At 39.8% G+C, this 21,849-nt stretch overlaps 1 protein-coding gene across 11 annotated transcripts in view; it reads right to left on the minus strand.

Moving 5' to 3' along the window:
* Positions 1-21,849, minus strand: part of LOC122562032 (myocardin-like) — a 672,873-nt gene that overhangs the window by 108,325 nt on the left and 542,699 nt on the right. For 9 of the 11 annotated variants that reach the window (XM_088000477.1, XM_088000479.1, XM_088000474.1 and 6 more), the window contains one exon: positions 11,446-11,511. In XM_088000477.1, the coding sequence (XP_087856603.1) occupies positions 11,446-11,511 (66 nt within the window). Of the gene's footprint in view, positions 1-11,445; positions 11,512-15,536; positions 15,734-21,849 lie in introns of those variants that run through there. The other 2 variants (XM_043714463.2, XM_043714462.2) reach the window with 1 other exon arrangement.

A 21,849-nucleotide genomic window follows, 5' to 3' on the forward strand; every position in this document is an offset into this window, starting at 1 on the left:
CAGCAGGGTAAAGTCATAGGTCTCAGAATTAAATGGACAGCAGCAACACAGATAAAAAATTGGCTGAATGACAGAAAGCAGAATAATGGTTAATAGATATTTTAAAAGCTGGAGGAAGGTTTGTAATGGACTTCCCCAGGATCAGTATCAGGAGCCTTGCTTTTCCTGACGATCTCGATCTTGGTGAATTAAATGAAAACTTTTGGATAATATTCTTAGGATCCCAGCTGATATTATTACTGGATTATTCAAATCCCACACTGAAATCTGTCTTGATAGGTTAGTCTGATCTTAGAGTAGGATAAAAGGCTGGCACAACATCGAGGCCTGTACTGTGCTGTACTGTTCTATGTTCTATTCCTATAACTAATTACTTCCAAGAAACCAGCTAAACATAAATTGGCTTCAGGCTAAAAAGCTTTCTACTTGAAAGACAACCAAACAATTTCAAACTAAATATTTTTTATCTTCCTTTGTATTGGACTGTGTTTCCTTTTGTCATTGTACCTGTATGTGTGTAAACTCAAGTGACCACATCGAGCTCAATGCTTGGGGCCACATTTTTAAAAAATATTTTTCTTGGGATTAAGAGGTAATAAATTTGCTCTTTCTTTGACTTTTGTTAGTCACTACAAAACACATTTCAATTAGGTATAGTCTCACGCAAAATAAAAGTTAAACCTTTGTTATGACCAACTGGGGAGGTTGACCAGAGGGGAGTCAGCTCACACTTTCACACCTCGTCATACCATTGCAGATTCTGGTCAGAAAAGGACTAATCCTCTTGTGATTCTCTCCTCCATCAAACCTTCTTTTCTCGTTCACACATGAAGAAGTATTAATGGATGAGGTTGTGGAGGGCTAACGGAACCTCTGGAATCATATCCCAACCTCAGTGTCATATGAAAGGAATCAGGAAAACGAGATAATTAGGGGAAAATATATCAATCAATTCCATATGTAACATAGTCTGAACCTTTCCTTTCAGAAAATACTATAGCGACTTTGTATTTATAAAAGATTGATTCAGCATTTACTAATGGGTGTACAGTACAATTTCGAGTGAATTACTGATACATTGCATGTACAATTTGACATGTCTAGTGACACCAGTGATCCAGTGGTGAATTGAGGGAATTTCTTGCATTAAATAATCAGTTATTACTTCTTTAAAATTTTGTAAAATATATCCTTGGATATATTAGATACTAATCCATTGTATAAGAAGCGCAATTCCTGTAGAAGTATTGTAAAAGATGAAAAGTCACAAAAACTATAAACCGCTGATGTTTATCCACTATGCAAATATATGCATAATTTAATTGTGATTTTTAAAAACTAAAAATTTGTTTAACACATTTTTTCTCTTAACTGATACACTTTTTCATTATTTTGTTTTTATGTAAGGTATTTATCACTATTTGATTAAATATATTTGAGAAATTTTAATTTTAGCGTGCACACTTCTGTGTAACATAGGTTTCCTTTCAGTCTTGCCATTTAGAGATGGGCTTCAGCTAGTTGAATGAAAAACACATGCCAGTCCTTTAGAAATCTACTCGGAGAAAGTGAGGACTGCAAATGCTGGAGATCAGAGTCAAAACGCGTGGCGCTGGAAAAGCACAGCAGGTCAGGCAAGCATCCGAAGAGCAGAAGAGCCGATGTTTCAAGCATAAGCCCTTCATCAGGAATGTGGAGGAAGCCCAAAGGGGCTGACAGACAAATGGGAGGAGGTGGGTGGAAAGTAGATAAGAAGGCAATAAGTTTATGAAGGTGAGGGGGGGGGGGGGGGGGGGAGGGTGATGGCAATAGGTCGGAACGGAGGGTGGAGAGGATAGGTGGGAAGGAAGCTGGACATGAAACCATTTTAATTTCATACACTGTGACTGGAATTTGAAAAGAAGTCAGATGCTCTATGACCTTTATAGATGTGCAATGCAACAAGTACTCTACAAGATGCCAGTTAGATGCTTTAAAGTAATGGTTGACACCACAAATGCTCATCTCCGTTTACACTATAATTTTTAAATAGACACAGTCAAAGTGATTCTTTGTTGGATCCGCAGGCGTTATTCACAAACTGGATGTGACATTTAACTTCTATTACTGACATTTAACTTTGAAATGATTATTTTGCTATTGTACCTTGCTGAATAATTAGGTTTTGTTGCACAAAATCATGTTCAGTTCCTGGAGGTCATTTTTTCCTAAACAAAATCATGTTCAGTTCCTGGAGGTCATTTCTTTACAATCTTTAAGGATTTTGTCATGATCCTTTCATGCCCTGTCATGTTCAGCAAAGTTCAGATAATGGCCTTGACATTGTTAATGTGGATCTGCGTGGAGAGAATTTCTGCATTACAAAATCAGTTATTAGTTCTTTAAATTTTACAATGTATATTCCTGGATATATAAGATACTAGTCTATTGTACACGATGCACAATTCCTGTTAAACTATGTCTAAGGCAGCATGGTGGCTCAGTGGTTAGCACTGCTGCCTCACACCGCCAGAGGTCTGGGTTTGATTCCAGCCTTGGGGGAGTGTCACAGGAGTTTGGATGTCCTCCTGGTGTCTGTGCGGGTTTCCTCTGGGTGCTCCAATTTCCTCCCACAGTCCAAAGGTGTGCAGGTTAGGTAGACTGGCAATGGGAACTTGCCCATAGTGACCAGGGATATGCAAGTTAAGTAGATTATCACTGAGAAATGCAGGGTAACAGGGATGGGGATGGGGATGGGGATGGAGATGGGGGGGGGCTGGGGTGGTAGTGGTGGTTGGATGCTCTTTGCAGGGGCAGTATGGACTCAATGGGCCGAATAACCTGCCTCCACACATAGGGATTCTGAGTGCCTACACCTTCTTTGTCACACATAGCAAAGAATAATTCTAATTACAAAAGATGAGAAGCCATAAAAAACTTTTTAAAAATTAAATATATACAGTCTACATCTAAGACGGTAACTCAGTATTTCCACTTAATGCAGATATTGCCATCTGTCATATTATCAAGCATCCAGTTTCAATTATTTATCAATCTGGCCTGTGATGACACCCAATGAAGCCATAACAGTCTACTTGTACATGACCTTAAATCCGTGAAACCGTAAGCCATTTTGAATCTCAAATTCGAGGAGTCACATGTATTTCAAGGCCACTGCAAAATCTACTTTATTGCTTTCAGTTACTTCAGGGACATGCCCTTAATCCAGAAGCTTTTACAGAGTCTGCTGGAGCTGCCACTTGAATTCAGTTTTTAAAAAGGTTTTGTTTATGTGCTCATGGAAGGTGAGCATCGCAGGCTTACGGCAGTATTTATTGGCCACTTCGGAGTGCCTCAGAGAAGCTGGTGATGAGCTGTCTTATTGAATTGTTGTAGGATGTAAGGGCACACACAGTGCTGTTAGAAAGAGACTTCCAGGATTTGTCCTAGCAACAACAAATGAAGGTTTTGTCGTTTCAAGTCAGGATGGAGTGAGACTTGGTGTAGAACTTGGATCTGATGATTTTCCCATGCACCTGCTTTCCCTGTCCTTCTAGGTATTACAGAACATATTGTTTTGAAGATACTGTTGAAGGGTTCTGTGTGTGTTCCATCTTGCGGATGTGCATTTACGTTATTTAATTTCTGCTTGATGAGGGGACCATGCAGCTTAGCAATATAAACTCTGCACTAAATCTTTTATTTATTATGCTCCATATTCGTTCCTTTACATCTAACATGTGGAGTTGATGAAATTTATTGATTCTCATCTTTCCTATTGACCTCTTCACCCTGTGTCAACGTCAACTTATAAATATCCAGGCTACTAAATATGGCCTGGGCAAAAGTTATTGTGGATTATGGAAGCATTTTTCAGCTCCAAATTCAGCTTTCTCTGCTGTTTTTAGAGAAGAATCATTATTTACTATTGGCTAATATTAACTCAAAATCCATTGAATTAGGATTAAAATCTTTTAATCAGTTTGTTCAAATTACACCACACACACACACACACACACACACACACACACACACACACACACACACACACACACACACACACACACACACACACACACACACACACACACACACACACACACACACACACTCTAAATAACCAATTGGTCCTCCAGCTCTATCTGCTGGTAGGGACCATCAGTCCCAGTGGCAGCTCAAGAGTCTTGGGTGGGGGAGGGGGGTAGTGTTGGCATGGGTGGTGCAGTGAACATGGAATTTACTGCTGTGCCAGCCAGGGTCCTTAGGTAAGTCTGTTTGATAATTAAAAAACAATGATTGGAAATGAATGATTGAAGCCAGGAAGGAAAGTGACTTATTTCACAGTCATGTCATTTCATATTCCAAAGCCTGGCCATCCCTTCTATGCTTGATGACCAACATTGACCTCTGATCTACAACATGAAAGTGTTCAAATCTCCCTGTTCTCACTGCAATATCGGTTAATGCCTCTGGCCTGCCAAGATCTCAATATTCCTACAATTCTGGATTGTTGAGATTTCTAGCATTCAATATGAGTTGTCAGGTGTCTTGGTCCTACAAGCATTGGAATACTTGTCTAAACCTCTTCCACCCCTCACCTGCATTATGATGCTCTTTGAGATGTACCTCCTTGGTCAAGTTTTTGCTCACCTGCCATATTTTATGTGGCTCAGTGTCAGATTCACTACAATAATGCTCTTGTGTAGTGCTTTAAAGATGTAATACTCCCTTAAGGGTTCTATATAACTGAAAGCTGTTGTTGAATGAGATCAAATTTTGATGTTATTCAGCTTTTATGCCAGAATAATGCCTTGCTTTATTTCTGTATGTCATTGCTAAGGGTAGGTAGAAGTTACTGGCATCTTGGCCTTAGGTATAGTGCTGGTGATAGCTCATTAATATTAAGAGATTCACTTCTGTGTTACAATTGTAATATCATGTGAAAATTGGAGTACATTCAGAATAGCTACCTCGATACATTTCGTTTCAGAAGCACTACACATTGGAATGATAATGATACTGATAATTCTCTATGCTTTGCTTCTGACATGGACTGATTTCAGTGCCCATAAATATGTAGATATGGGAAGGAAGTAAATGTTACTATGAGGAAGTAGTCGGGGACACATCTTGTGCATATGAACTCATTTAAATGCAATTCTTAAAGCCCCATTACCTAGTATGTGACAAATATTTTTGTGATTAATTATGTATTTGCCTTGAAGTAATGTTTTCTTATCTGCTGCATCTGAATTAATAAATTGCTGTGTAAACATAGATTGATTCTGAATTTTCATTGTGAAAATAATATGGTTCCCATGCTTTCCTTTTGTAGCCAGCAACTATTAACCCTTCTCATCAACATGAAGTTAGCCATTATATTTCTTGCTTTTTCCTTTACAAAAGTAATATTCGGCATTCTAAAAGAAGATCAGGAAGAGAACCACTGAAATTCGTCACCCTAAGGTCCTACTTTAAGGGATACACCATCTGGAAATAAATCACCTTGTTTTCATTATTGCTGAGGAAAAGTTGTGCAATCTCCTACCTAACAACATTGTCACAAGCATTAAGACCGCAGCAGTTCAAAAACTTAGCTTCAAGGCACCTTCTCAGAATGAGTAGGAATGGATAGTAAAAGCAACCAACTAGTCAATGTTAACTGATACACAGATGATGGGAAGTGATTGATTAAGTGTCTTGAGTCCATAAAAAGAAAGACTTATCGGTCATGGGAATGACATTTTGCTATCATTTTGAAAGCTTCCATTAAAGATTTGTTGTTACAGTGCCTCTTTAAATGGTTGTCAATTAGTTCATTTAGTTTTCAAAACAGTACATCTGTGGTATTGTGTGTTAGTAAGTAAGAGGTAGCCATATATAATGCTGTATTCTTTACGTATGTCATCAAGGAAATGATTTATGTCAACAGTGTGGTGCTGGAAAAGCACAGCAGGTCAGGCATCATCCGAAGAGAGCAGGAAAATCAACATTTCGGGCAAAAGCCCTTCATCAGGAAAGATGAATGTTATCATTCCTGATGAAGGGCTTTTGCTTGAAACGTCAATTTGCCTGCTCCTCGGATGCTGCCTGACCCGCTGTGCTTTTCCAGCCAGAACACTCTTGACTCTAATCTCCAGCATCTGCAGTACTCACTTTTGCCAGTGAAATTACTTATGTCTAGTTTCATTATACACTACCTGGCTTGAGACCCAACAAACAACCAGCATTGTCCACGTATCAAAAATTTTTAAAATGACAAAAATCTATTTTTTTCCTGAAAATCTTTTTTTATATATAAAAATATTTGTCTGATTTTTGTTTCTTGGTTTTCCCTCACTAACTTATATCCAGGCTTTCAAAATAAGATTTATAATGTTGAAAGAAGAAAAAACACATTCCCCTCACATAAAGCATTCTGTTTCTTTTTGTACCAGAGCACCTTTAATTACACTCTGCCTTGGAAACCTTAGCATCTCTGGATTTGTTGTTGATAGATTTGTCAGAGCTACAGTTAAATTAATTAACAACTAAACCCCTCTTAGTCATTTTGAGTATGCCACAAACTGAGTGTGTACAATTTGGAGCATGTTTAGCATGCATCAGTCAGATCCAGAGCAAAAGGAAACCTTGGGTTTTAGCACAATCTGTGGGCTTGTTTCTCCAAATGACTTGAAAAGTAACTGGAGAGTGAATATGAGAAGCTTTTCACTGTTTAGCTTTTTATTTCAGAAAGGGATGCTGCCCCAGTTAAAGTGACAGGTGCTGTCTACAAAAGTAAAGCATTTAGATTTAGATTAGATTTAGATTAGATTACAGTGTGGAAACAGGCCCTTCGGCCCAACAAGTCCACACCGACCCGCCGAAGCGAAACCCACTCATACCCCTATATTTACCCCTTACCTTACACTACAGGCAATTTAGTATGGCCAATTCACCTGAACCTGCACATCTTTGGATGGTGGGAGGAAACCGGAGCACCCGGAGGAAACCCACGGGGAGAACGTGCAAACTCCACACAGTCAGTCGCATGAGGCGGGAATTGAACCCGGGTCTCTGGCGCTGTGCGGCAGCAGTGCTAACCAGTGTGCCACCGTGCCGCATGGGAACAAAATTATTTTTACCATGCTAGTTCAGAATCAATCCATGTTCACACAGCAATTTCTTAATCCAGATGCAGCAAATAAGAAAATATTGACTCAAGAAAAATACATATTTAAACACAAAAATATTCGCATCATTCTGGAAGCAGGTGCTTCAGATACTGTATTTGAACTATTTCATATATCCACAATGTGTCCCCTACTACTTTCTTATTGTAATAATCATTCTCTTCTGATAACAACATACTTTGATTCATGCTGAATGATTCTAAATCAGATCCCTCATTATATTTAAGAGTTTGAATTTCCATCATACATGCAAATTTCTATGCTTTATTTGAAATATATTTCTTCAATAAAGGAAGGAAATTACCCTCAAAGAGATTTCAAAATATGCTCATCACAGCAATTAAACCAAGTTACCCTAAGCATGCAGACAAGATCAAACAACACCATGAATGTCAAAGATTGACACAGTATATAGTTACAAGGTTAAAAGTTTTTGTCATTCCAAAGAAAAACCTCTGACTCTGTGAACACTGCCAAGGAAGATCTGCTAACAAGATACTTTAAAGAGAAAACTAAGTATAAATATTCAAAGTTATTTCCATTTTTCTAAAACAAACTGAATGAACAGAATCCACTTTAAAATGATTGCTACATAAATGTATTGACAATTAAAATATATCAATAAAGCTAAACTTATTTTAAGATGTGAGCATTGATGAGATTTATTGTCCAACTCTGGTTTCGCTGAGAAAGTGGTGATACAACAGAGTGAATTTCTGGCAACTTCAGAGGGCTGTTAACAGTCAACCAGGTTAGTATGGGACTAGAATCACACATGAACCAGACTACGTAAAAGCAACAAGATTTCCTTCACAATATAGTTGGGTTTTTATGACAACATTAACATTGTGGTCACTTTTTTTTTAGTTTCAGATTTATTTTAAAAGAAGTGAGCTTCTCAAATTGTCTGGATTACTAGTTCATGTTTCTGCAATATTGATCCAGTGATGTAAGTACAATGCTAATGCAAACAACTAACACAACACACAGAGTCTTTTAGGGCTCTGAGCATTGTAGGCTAAGATTGGATGTTGAGGCAGAAGTCTAGTGAGGACCTTCTCAACACTAAGATCATCTTGCGCTATTCTTTACTCTTTCCACAAGCAGGGTGGAGAAATTCTCACTGAGCAGTGCTAAGTTGCAATTGGTTGGTGATTAATGCTTGTCAAGGTCAATATTGATGGCCCTACTTCTGATTGTGGTCGTACCAAATACATTCATCAAACTAGACATTGGAAAAACCCATTATGGAAATTCCAGCAGGTGCTCGGCAGGGTTGTACCCCACATCCATGGATACTGGCATTGTACATGTGACATGGCAGATCTCAGATCCAGTACAGGACACTTGTGATTCAATGCTTTACTTTGGATGCAATGATAATTAGCATTGAAATGCTGCAGCAAGGCCACTGTGTGCTAAGGGGCAATGCAACTAGCTCATTGTCTGAAGCTCATTGTCTGCATCTCTGGGCCCTTCACACACTGTCATAGCACTCACCCACTCTGAGGATACCTGGATGCTCACAGCATCCCTGCTTTGCAAAGCCATGCCTTGCCGTTTTATGCTTTGCCCCTTCAGATACAAGATACAAGGTTCACATTATTGCGATCTCGCCATGCTGTTCAGAGCAGTCAGAAAGCTTATTACAGTTATTAGAAAGCCTCAGTCAAGTCTAAGGGGCATTGGCTTCTTTCAGAAATCCTGATAAGTTACTCAAGGGCAGCCTGCGATACCAATCCAGGGCCTACATGGGGTGGTTTCAATCAGGATTCTCTCTGTATTAGGAGCTGAATGTCAAGCAGCCCACCTCCCAGTTTGTCTTCCTCCATTTGACTGAGGTTGCTTTAACTCGAGTGGCAACCTCATTCCAAGCTGGCATGATCTGGAGTCATGGCTTCTACTGCTGGTGCTGGGGGAGGAAGTCCCACCTCAGCACCACACTGTCCAGCAGGAGCTGAACTCCAACCCCATTTACAATGTGGGGTAGTGACATGCCCCACTCCCTCATTTACCATGGCCAGGACACATGTCAGGGACAGTGCAGTGCAGCCCTGTACTGACACAGCTTGTCCAGGTGCACAACAGACTTTTAAAGATGGCGCCTGTGCTAGGGATGACGGTCAATTCTGGGATACCCTGTGGGTGGCGAATTCTGGGAACACTGTGCGATAAGGAGGAGCAGAAATCGGACGTAATTCATGCTGTTGGAATGGAAATGGCAACTTATCGGATGTTTGTGGTAAGATTTGGTGAGAAAACATGCTTTCTTGTGTGTGACAAGAATCCCTCCAAGAAACCCGATGTGACTTGCACTTTTATTGAAAAAAGTTAAGATTTAGCCGAATGGGTCTGAAATGCTGTAGTTACTTTTCCATAAATATGCCCCAGTTATGGATGTTTACATAATTAATCCTTCGATTGTTCAGAATCTCAAGATACTACAGTATTTTTGGATATGAACATATTAATCAGAAGGAGTAAGCGACTAGGCCCGTCGAACCTACTCTGTAATTCAATAACATCATGGTTGATCTTATCGAAGCCCTCAATTCCACATTCCTGGCTCAACTGCAATACTCTTTGACTACCTTGGTAGTCAAGAATTCATCTACCTCAAATTACTCCATTTCCTACCCTCTCTGTGGGAGAGAGGTCCAAAGACTCATGATCCTCAGAGAAAAGCATTTGTCATCATCTCTAGGGAAACATTCTCTCACCAGCTACCATGTTACGCTCCCTCGGTATTTTATATGTCTCATTAAGATCATCTTTAGTCATCGCTAGCTGCCTAAGATGACCCTAAATTGTTAGAAACTCAGGCTTGGAGAAATTGAGGACAGGGGTTGGGGAGAGTCATAGAGTCATAGAGATGTACAGCATGGCAACAGACCCTTCGGTTCAACTCATCCATGCTGACCAGATATCCCAATCCAATCAAGGCCTATTTGCCAGCACACGGGCCATATCCCTCCAAACCCTCCCTATTCATATACCCATCCAAATGCCTTTTAAATGTTGTAATTGTACTAGCCTCCATCACTTCCTCTGGCAGCTCATTCCATACACGCACCACTCTCTGCGTGAAAAAGTTGTCTCTTCGGTTTCTTTTAATTCTTTCCCCTCTCACCCTCAACCTATGCCCTCTAATTCTGGACTCCCCAGCCCCAGGGAAGAGACTTTGTCTATTTATCCTATCCACACCCCTCATGATTTTATTGACCTTAATAAGTCAAAGGTTGGTGGGGTGGAAGGTGAGGACCAAGGGGGTTCTGTCCTTGTTGCAAATGGAGGGATGGGGTTCAAGGGTGGAGGTACGGGAAGTGGAGGAGATGTGCTGGAGGGCATCGTTGATCATGTGGGAGGGGAAATTGCATCCTTTGAAGAAGGAAGCCATCTGGGATGTTCTATGGTGGAATTGGTCCTCTTGGGAAAGTCAGGCTTTACAAATAGAGACTGAGGGCTAAATTTTCTCAGGCCCTGAATGGTGGGAGCATTCAGTTGGGGAAATATGGTGGGAATGGAAAATTGAGATAGTTAACATCAAGGAAAAAAATCTGACCATGGTCTGGAGGTGGGTACGAGTGAGTGAGTGAGAGGTTTGAAAGAGGTTTTCTACACAATAGATGGGGAGAAACTATTTCTGCTCATAAAAGAATCCATAGTTAGAGTCAGGAATGGAAGTGCGTGAAAGCAAATCATGTTGTGGCATTTAAGTGGGCATTTCAGTGGATTACTTAAATAATAACAATGGACAAAGGTATGGGAAAAGGCAAAAAAAAATTGGCAATAACTCAAAATGCTCAGTGGGCCAGTACATGCCCAGAAGTTGGTGGGCTGCTTCTATTTTGTAACAACTCAATGATTCTGTTATTCCAGGATGCACATAAAAGAATACCACACGCTTCAGCATTGAAGCACTGTAATCACCTGGCAAGATAATGTTGGATAAAGTAAAGCTGCTATGAAACAGAAAATACCAGGGTACCAAATATGTGTCTCTCTTCATTTAATTTTCCTTTAGCTTTTACCACCCTCCACCCTACCCCAAGCAATTAATTTGATTTAATGCATATTAGTGCAAAATACAGCTGAAGGGATTTAAAACAGCTAAAGTTTTGCTTTGGTTCACAAATTACATCTATATTTCAATCACTTCAAAGAGGTTACCTTTTCCTGTTTACATAATAACTGATAGTAGTGGCTTCTTGCTTGATTTTAATTTAAACAAAATCAATTTAAAGTAATTACATGTTCGTATATGTGGATAAACTAATGTGTTCTGTGTACTTACGGGGCATGATGCCTTGGTCTGCTAGCTGCTCGCGGGTTCGGCGTTGCTGGAGTCGGAGTTGGAGAACTGTGACAAAAACAAAATTTGCAGCGATCAGGAAGCAAGCATTCATCATTGACCATGGTAGCTGAATGTAGTTTGGTTCTGATAAGGAGGTTCATGGTAGTTGTTTGAGATCAGCCAAGCAGATAGTAGGGCACTTTAGGAGTACACTGAAAGATAATCTGCAACTTGCATATCTATCCCCACTAAAATAGTTACTCCTTTTACAGTATGGTCTCTGGAAAAAAGATTCAGCTTTGAAGAATGTATCTCACATTTTTTTTAAGTAACAGTACATTTTTTCACAGAACATTATCTTTAAATTTAAATTATTTGACCCTTATCTCCTGCTTATAAAATATGTTTAATATACAAAATGATTACATTGCATTGCTACCTATCCTTGAATTTTGTGGCTTTTACTTAAGGAACTTGAATGCATAACATTACAGTGTGCTAACAAGGTGGTAGCTCCACTGAGGTTTGGGTGGCATAAATATGCTGTAACAACAAAACAAAGATCAAACACTTTTTAAACCACGAGATATGTTGCTGCCTTGGAACTGTCAAGACCTATGTGGGAATACAGTCTGTGTTGCTTACAGAAAGATAATCAACTCCCATTGTTGTTGAGCCAGGCAAAGGATGTGGAGGAAAGCAGACTACTGCCTAATAGTCAAATACTGTGGGAAAGCAATCAGATTGAGGGTGTCAAGACTCTGGGACTGGGAGCTGGTTGGATCAATGGAAGCAGTCCTGCTAACAGCCCCACATGGAGGGATGGGTGTTGCTGTGGCGACCAGCAGAATACGAGGGAGCTCTGAAGATGTTGGGACATTTTGAAATTAAACATGGCCGTAGTTGTCAGGCCATCACTGTGGAGGGGAACTTTGAGGCAGAAGATCTTCAGTGTGCATGGTTGAGAGAGGGAGGTGGGATAATGAGTCTTCTCTAGCTGCTGGGAGGTCACCTCTTGAGAAATACTCCTTTTTGCCTAAGATTGGCATGCAATCTCCCACCAAGCAGCCAGTTAAATGTCACTAAGTGGGGATTTCATTGCTCATCCACTCAGGGAATATCTGCCAGGGGGGAGATCGTGTCAGGGGGCTCATCCAAAGTGATATTTTTAAAATTGTCCTACTACCCATCCATGCATAGTTGTGATGATTCATCATATTCTCTCCTCTCTGCCAGAAAGGTTCCACTGGAGGAAAGGTAACCAGGATCCCTGGTGACCACAATTAATCAATGGTAATCAGTGTGTGCCTAACATAAGGTACATTTGCAATGGAGAAAATTAGCTTTTATCACTGTTATCTATTTCTTTGTCAATGTTGTAGGCAAGGCCTCATCCTTTCAGCACTATTTCTTGTCCATTTCAGTTGTCACTGATTGATTGCATGATTATGCATACAAATGACTGACCACTGAGAAAGAATGCCATTGATATTTCCATGTTCAATCTGTTCTTGCTAGTGGATTGGCAGAAAGGCATTTTTTAAAAAAAGGAATGAAACATTAAACACTTATCACTAACATGTTTTAATAAATGGATTAAATATTGATGCAAAAGCAAAATACAGTGGATGCTGTCCAACTGAAATAAGAACAGAAAATGCTGGAAAACCTCAGCAGATTCAACAGCATCTGAGCAGGAATTGTGCTGATTCAATGCAGCTCTGACCAACTTTTAAGAAGTAAAACCAAGGCTCAATACTGTGCAATGCTTCAACCTTTGAGTTCAGACAGGTATCCCATTATCTGTACTTCTTAAAGAGTACATCACTGAATTTTATTGCCTGCGGGTCATTTCAGACAGCTGCAAGGGATTACCTAAAGCTGCATTTATTCAGCAAAAAGTGTTTGTTTGGTGCAATGGTAATGTCCCAACTTCTCAGCATGGAAGCCTGGGTTCAAATCACATCTGCTCCAGAGGTGTACAATACTATTTCTGGACAGGATGATTAAAAAATATCGTTATTCAGCAAGGTGTTCCTTATACTCTAGACATTTCTGTGTTTCAGGGATAGAGTCATAGAGATGTACAGCATGGAAACAGACAATTCGGTCCAACCTGTCCATGCCGACCAGATATCCCAACCCAATCTAGTCCCACCTACCAGCACCCGGCCCATATCCTTCCAAACCCTTCCTATTCATATACCCATCCAAATGCCTCTTAAATGTTGCAATTATACCAGCCTCCAGCTCCTCTGGCAGCTCATTCCATACACGTACCACTCTCTGCGTGAAAAAGTTGCCCCTTAGGTCTCTTTTATATCTTTCCCCTCTCACCCTAAATCTATGCCCTCTAGTTCTGGACTCCCCGACCCCAGGGAAAAGACTTTGTCTATTTATCCTATCCATGCCCCTCATAATTTTGTAAACCTCTATAAGGTCACCCCTCAGTCTCCACCGCTCCAGGGAAAACAGCCCCAGCCAGTTCATCCTCCCCCTGTAGCTCAGATCCTCTAACCCTGGCAACATCCTTGTAAATCTTTTCTGAACCCTTTCAAGTTTCACAACATCTTTCCGATAGGAAGGTGTAGATTTTATATCTGATGCATATGTATGTGCGTTGTTCTTTCGTTTGCAGAAAATGCAGGAGAGCAAATCCACAAAATCAATGTGAAGAGGAATCTGGTTCACGTTGATACGTGGGAGAATTAACAATATTTCAATTCAGTTAATATGTAAATGAAGTCACGGGTTCTGATGCTGCACTGAAGAAATGCTGAAAATAACTTTTTGTAAAAAATGAAGCATTAAAGTGAGTGCTGTCGTTATATGCGATTACAGCCCAAACAGAGCAAGGAGTACTCCCAATATCTTGGCAAATGTTTCCTTTTCAACTGATGTCACCAGCTAACTGTTCTTGATGATATTTTGTTAGATGCAAAAATAGTCACTGTTACGGCAAGCATTTCAATAGTAGCTATGTGACAATTTTTTTTTCCTTGTGTGAAATACTTTTAGTATCTTGAGAGATGTGATAAGGCACTAACTAATGTACGTTTTCTTTCACGAGATCGCCATATCTTAGCAATACTCCCTCTAGTGGATGCGCAGGAACCAACAACTTACTCAAATAGCAGATTCCAATGTTAGATGTAGTTGCAGTGCCGCACTTATCAGGTGACATCAAGATGTTCACTTTTTTAAAAAAAACTAAAATTCTAGAATGTAAATCTCCCATTTCCTCTTCTTGTTGCTAGTTTATAAGACTGTCATCTAATCAGAGTTAACTCCCGATACTCAAACATAACCTGAAATTTCAGAAAAGGACTATTTAAGTATTATTTAGGAACTAATCTGTGGCATCCGTGACAAACAGCTGCACAAAGTTGGAAGACAAACAAAAAGCACACCCTTACAAATATATGGTTAAAAAAACAGGATGCATAGTTATAAACAAGCCTTTTTAAACAGGATCACGGCAGTGTGTGGTCCCGGTGCTGAATGTAAAGTGGAACAGAGAGAGAGAGAAAAAGTGAACACTGAGAGGTCAAACCCTTACACCCTAAAGATAATTCACCATCACAGTGTGCAGAATCTATACTGTCACATTAAAACTCTCTTTGAGAGTTTGTGTGGTGTGTACCTGACAGACTCTGTGCCGGACATTGCAGACATGTTAATAACTAAAGTTAGAAATGTATTTAATTGAGGTAGCTTTGCACTGATCATACACATTTCCGTTGTCGAAAACAGAATATGTCACAAGTTTCAGGGTTGTGATTTCATTTTGTTTTAAAACAAGGTAGGTACACACTTAACGTACACAAACCTAAGGGGTGAATTCAAAACCGGCAGCAGCCTGTATCCTATTTGTTACTGAACCAACAACGCCCAATAACAGAAGCCATAACTTGTCTAGTGACTAATGACTGGAGAGTTCAGCAATAGCTTAAACAGTGCACATCTTTACAGTACAGTTTAATGTCGTTGCTTCTCTTTGAAAGGGAGAAGCTTCGAGCTTGGGATGGGGGTAGGGGGGTGGGGAGGTGAGGGCGGGTAAGCAAAGTCAAAAAAAAATTCGATCAGCAAACCTCCTTTTAATTCCCGGGAGATGAAATAGGAGTGTGCATGACAGCTGTCATCCCGGTTTCCATTGACTTTGCAAGGCGTAATTCCTGACTCCTGCCCCTCTGCGTTGTAGACCATGTTTAAATCCTCAAACGGTACTAAGCGCCCCACAAGCTCCTGATTTCAGACAGATACCCACTAACTGTCCCCATACTTCAGTGTTTCCTTCGGAAACCAAAATGAATGGGCAGGGAACACAGTTCAGATTATGAGATCACACACTCAGCACACCCTCTGGTGCTGCTGCAGATAAAGCTTCTGACATTCGTGTTGGAACCTGCATTAAATATTTCCTCACAGGTCCCGGCTGTTCTGTAGGCCACAAAGCTGAACTGATAAATTCAAATCTTTGGGGAACCTACATTAAAAATAGAAGCCTCTCAAAGGCAAGCTGCTATAGTTAAACCTCAGGCTGAAGTGCTGAGGCCCCTCTGACCCAGCCACCGCAATCCAACGAGATGATTTCGACACAACTGATCAAATTAAACTGGCAAAAATAGCATCTCCAGTTGTCGTACTGTGAATGTATCTGCCAGGCACTTGCACCCTTGGCTGAACGTTGTAAGTAACTTGTTTGCCCGGTGAAGAACTCTGAATAAATTTGCACGCCGGTTGCCTTTGCTATTGCATTGTTTGATATTCCTGTGGTAGATGTTCGTCGAGAGTGTATGATAGATGTTTGCCTGAAAGACTTTGTTTTCCCCCCAAAATGCAAACTTTTGGCGGGTGCTTTACAAAGTTAACATGCCTTCCTTGCTCCCCTTGCAGTCAATGGAATTAAATAACAGACAGGGCATGCCAATGGGCACTTAATATGACACTGTGCCATTTAGGTGTCTTAAAGTCATTCTATTTATTTATGCCCCTCTGCCAATTTGCATGCATCCTGCCCGTGAAACAAAACTGCTCTTTGGAGTAATCTACACTAGGAGAATATGGCCATCGTAAGTAGAGCGCTTTTCTGTGCACTTGTTAATGAACACTATATAAAGGTTACGTCTGTGATTCTGATATCACCATTCTGGGATTTATAGCAATAGTAATAGTTGTGGTTAAAAGCTATTAAATCTAGTCCTGATCCTTTAAAATGTCAAATAGTTGGATTTATTAACACTTGTCTTGGCTAATCTTGATTTTTCCATTCTGTCAGTTTTTTTAATGTTAATCTTTTTAAGTTTCCCCAATTCCTTCTGAAATGCTGAGTCTTGGGACTTTTTCAATGTCATCATAAGGTGTGTCTAAAAATGAAGGGATTGCCTCTCCGAGAGAAGTTTAAAAACCTCAGGCCTAATTCTCTGCAGTTTTAAGGAATTAATAGCTGATGCCATTTAAGAGGTGCAGAATTTGTACAGGGTTCCATGGTAGACGCAGACATGGTAGACACAGGAAAGATGCTTTCCATTACAATACCTTGAAACACAGAATAAGGGCAGGCAATTTTGGACCGACACAAGAAGGAATTTCTTCACTCAGAGGGTGGTGAATCTTTGAAATGTTCTACTCCAGAGTGATGTGAAGTTTCCATCATACAGGATATTTAATATTGGGATGAAAAGACCAGAACCAGAAATTACAGGTTAAGGCTACAGGGTAGTCGATTAGGGGCTGGGATGAGGAGAAATTTCTACACCGAGAGAGTGGAGATCCTGTGGAATTATCTGCCACAGAAAGCAGTTGAGACCAAAACATTGAATGTTTCAAGAAGGAGTTAGATATAGTACTTATTGCTAAAAGGGTCAAAGGGCATGGGGAGAAAGGGAAACATGTTTCTGAGTTGGATGATCAGCTATGATCATATTGAATGGAGGAATAGGTCCAAAGGCTGAATGGTCCACTTCTGATCATATTTTCTATGTTTTACAAATGTTTACATTTTTAAAACAGTAAGGAATAAGAAGACACTGCAGGCAAATGCTGCTGTTGGAAGAGCAGCTTTGAGGTCACTGAAAGGCAGAGTGAGCACAAAGGGCCAAATGGCCCACTGTTCAGCTTATTTCTTAAGCCCTGACTTCTGTCCTCTTTTTAGCTGTCTATGTGAAAGCTTTCTTTCACCTCTGAATCCCCATCAGGATTCAGCAGAACACAAGGGAGGGGAAGCACTATAACTGTCACTCAGCTTGTTACCTTCATGTATCGAAGACTGAAAGGGTGACCTGACCAAGGTGTTTAAAACATTAAACAGTTTTGATGAGGCTAAATGGATTAGACAGAGAAGCATGAACAAGTGTACATAATCTTTAACTTAGGATGGAAGTTAGGAAGCACTTTTACCACTTAGAGTCATTGAAGTCAATTTCTTTCAAGGGCGGCATGGTGGCTCAGTGGTTAGCAATGAGTACAATATCTAACTCCTCCTTGAAAACATTCAATGTTTTGGCCTCATAGTGCCAGGGACCTGAGTTCGATCCCCGCCTTGGGTGATTGTCTGTGTAGAGTTTGTACATTCTTCCTGTGTCTGCGTGGGTTTCCTCTGGGTGCTCTGGTTTCCTCTCACAATCCAAAAATGTGCGAGTCAGGTGAATTGGCCATGCTAAATTGCCTATTGAGTTAGATGCATTAGTCAGGGGTAAATATAAGGTAGGGGATTGGGTCTGGATGGGTTTACCCTTCGGAGGGTCTGTGTGGACTTGCTGGGCTGAATGGCTTGTTTCCATACCGCAGGGAATCTAATCTAAACTAAGTCAGACAGTTCTCTTCTCCCAAAAGATATGAACACATGACTGCAATAACTGGGAGGTTTCATGACTGAGATCATTAGATTTTGTTTGGTATTGGATGTGGATCGAAAGGCAGATAAATAGTGTTGAGGTCCAAGTCAGTACGATTTAACTGAATAACAGAACCGACTCAAGATGTTGAATGGCTTACCCCTATACCTGTGTTCCTATATATTACAGATCTTACATTTAATGAGTTACCTAAATAGTCAGCACTGAGACTTGTGTTTTTAAACTTATGAAGTGAAACTGAATGTTTCAGAGAAACAAGTACTGTGCTAACCATTTATTTAGGAACATCTCCTAAACTGGAGGTTCAGAAAATTCCTAAGAGTCTCTCTCTCTTTTTCTTGTGAGAGTTTTATTCTGCATCCGACTCATTGAACATAACTGACAGGCAGCACTTCATGCTGATAGTGAGCATAAAATAAATGGGTGGTCCAATCCCAACACTTGCTTCAATAAGCATGAACATACCAGAAAAGTTTTTAAAAAGTTATTCTGAAAACCCCAAACTTTGCAACTATCTAACAACTGTGGTGTCCATGTGAAGTAATCATTGTTCTGATTGAAGTGTAAACGCCAACTGAACTTTGGAATGAGACAATGCATCAGCAATCCTATCCACCAATAGTAAATGCAAATCATACAACCAAATTTTGTGGAGTTGCCATGATGGATCTTGACCATAACATATGGCAAACATTTGCCACATTCGAAAAACAGCCACCATAGTCATACCATGATGGTGCTTTTCAAATGTTCTCTTCATTTGCTGGTTGTAAATTATAAAGAATGTTATCAGGCAGTCACTTATTGATAGCAGACAGAAAGAAAGAAAAGCAAAAATTGACAATGAATGTGATTGGTATACAGTTTTTCCCCTGCACCATTAGAATTTTTAGTAATTATTTTTTGAAAAGAATGGTATTCTGGATCCCAGAATCCACAGATGGCTGGGTTTTGAAATATTTCAAATGAGTACAGGCTTGGTTGTTTAACTAACAGCAAGCAGCTGTCAAGAAAACCTGCTGTTACAGCTCATCCTGATAGTTACCGTTTCAACCTTCCTGTGTATCTTTTCTTTTGAAATTAACAGTTTGGGCTGTTTATTAACACACTAGGTTTTAAATAAAACTGTGGTTACAATTATGACAGCCACAACTGCAATCAAAAAAATTAAATTGTGCACAAGCATGGTGGGATACACAGCATTATAGGGTGTGAGATATTATGACAGGCTCAGCTTTAAAGCAGTCGGTTTCCATTCTGTTCAGTTTTTGCTATAAAGCTTTTTTAACATTCCCATTTTGTTTATACCTGCCTGAGCTCACCCAACCACACACAATCTGAGAGGTGGAGTCAGACTCAGGTACCTAAGGAATTTTCATCTTTGGTTTTGCACTTAAGTTTACTTCCACAAATGAGCCATACAGACACTGTAGATTTCCATTGCTGGTCATTTTTCTGATGTATGAGGCGTCATCCATGTGTCAGTTTATAATATTCTTGCTTCTAAGAACAAGGAATATAAAAGTTACTCTCCAGAGAAGTGAGCACCAAATCGAGGCTGACAGTCTGGTGTAGTAGAAACATAAAAGAACACCAGTCAATGAGGTCAGAGTAGGGAAAAGTAATGAAGAAACATAAGCGAAAGTTCTTTATCTGAATGCCCATGGCATTTACAACAAATGGATGAATTGATAACCTTGTACATAAAAGAGGATAAGATAGCTAGTACAGTATGGGTTGCAATGTGACTCCATGATTAGGACCTGAATATTCAAAGGTATGCCTATTAACGAGGGATGCGATCAGTATAGTAGTGAGAAATTATCTTGGTATGGACAATCAGTTTGACTGCATGACTAATATAGTGTTCTACTGACATTCTGAATAATTCCTGTGTTATGAGGCAAAATAATTCTTTTGTGCCATGAGATCATCTAACTTGTAATCCCATCCCATCACACCCAAATTACACTAGAATTTGCCATCTAAATGAAAACTAAGCCATCCACTTGCAAACAATTCCTGGTGGGACATTGTGCTTATTGTGGGAAGGCAAGACTCTAAGTAGTTATCATTCTTCTGTGTATGACAAGCTGAAAAGTCTGACAGTATCCACCTTTAGGGCTACCACACACAATAAAACAACAATTTAGGAAAGGTATTGAATGGAATCCAGTACATGAGAAATATATCCCAGTAAAATGGAGACATGGGGGAAAGGAAATAGATGATGAACACTGCATTCTTTTTAATGCCAATATTATGGGAAGGATCCTGTCTGATGTAAGACCCAATGAACGCAGTTCTGTTATTGTCATGCCAGGAAACCATCTTCAGTTCTACAGCAAGGGTCTGACCCATGCAGTTTTCTCTGCAAAGCCATGCCTTATTTGTCCATGCCTTCTAAAATTCATCGTCCTTCCTAATGATAGAAGGGTGTGATTATTAAAAAAACTGTTGAACCTTTCTTTTGTTTTGTGCAATGTATAAATATCCTTAAATACTTACAAATGAGATTCAAGTTGAATAGGTTACCCCATTGTGCTTTCATCTCTACCATCTGGATTCAAGATCAAGAACACTGATAGGCTAACAGCATCACTCTATATATTGTAAAATGACCAACAGATGACATTGGGTAGATTCAGCCAAATTTCTAATTGGCATGAGGCCCCAGGTAAAGTACTAACCTGTCTTTCTCAACATACTGATTGATGTGCAGTAACTTATTTTTGTGTTTTTAAGCTTTTTCTACTTTTGGATTTCAGGTATTCAATCAATGGAAACAAATGTTATCTCCTTTTGTACCAATGGTGCCGTTTACAATGTTTTTTGATTGCCCCAGAACCTGTTAACGTGACACGTGTGTGAGGGAATATTTATAGCCATCATCTGCTAAAGTGCATTCAGATGTACAGGGATGAATGAATCTGCCATTTGGCACACCTGGCTGTGCAGCAAAATTCAAAATACATTGTGCCCTTTTTTTGAAAACTGAAGAAAGAAGCATTCAAATTGTTTCAATTGTCTCAGCTCTTTAAATCACCGACCTTCAAGTGAGCTTTAATTGCCAGGCTAGATATGAGGCTCCTTCCAATGCAATGACATCCCAATTTTAAATCCCCAGGGGTGTGGGCACTTTCCACTAACTGCACAGTACTACAAGGTAAAGCAATGTAAGACAATGAATGTAGAATCTTCCACAAAACACCACTGAGCCAAGAATACAGTGAGTGAAATGCAGTATGATCTGACAAATTCAAGCACTGAAAGATGGAAGAGGGTTAATAAAATAGCCATCAATTCCAATTAAACTGATACTTGAATGAATTCCAGTGCTGTTTACATAAGTAACACCCTGAGTATTAAAGTCTCAGTCAAGCTACCTTTATGATAGGCAGTTTAGGATCAGCTGCTCATTAGTGTAACAAAATTTAGATCACAGACCTATGCCAACAGGTTGTTGTCAGGTGTTCCACATATCATCATATTAACATCTGTACTGACTGGAAAGATTAATGATATTAGGGAGTTACAGTTGAACTGC

Source organism: Chiloscyllium plagiosum, unplaced genomic scaffold (genome assembly GCF_037043375.1).
Source record: "Chiloscyllium plagiosum isolate Xiang-an unplaced genomic scaffold, Cpla_swu_hap1 HiC_scaffold_25, whole genome shotgun sequence".
NCBI classification, from domain to species: Eukaryota; Metazoa; Chordata; class Chondrichthyes; order Orectolobiformes; family Hemiscylliidae; genus Chiloscyllium; species Chiloscyllium plagiosum.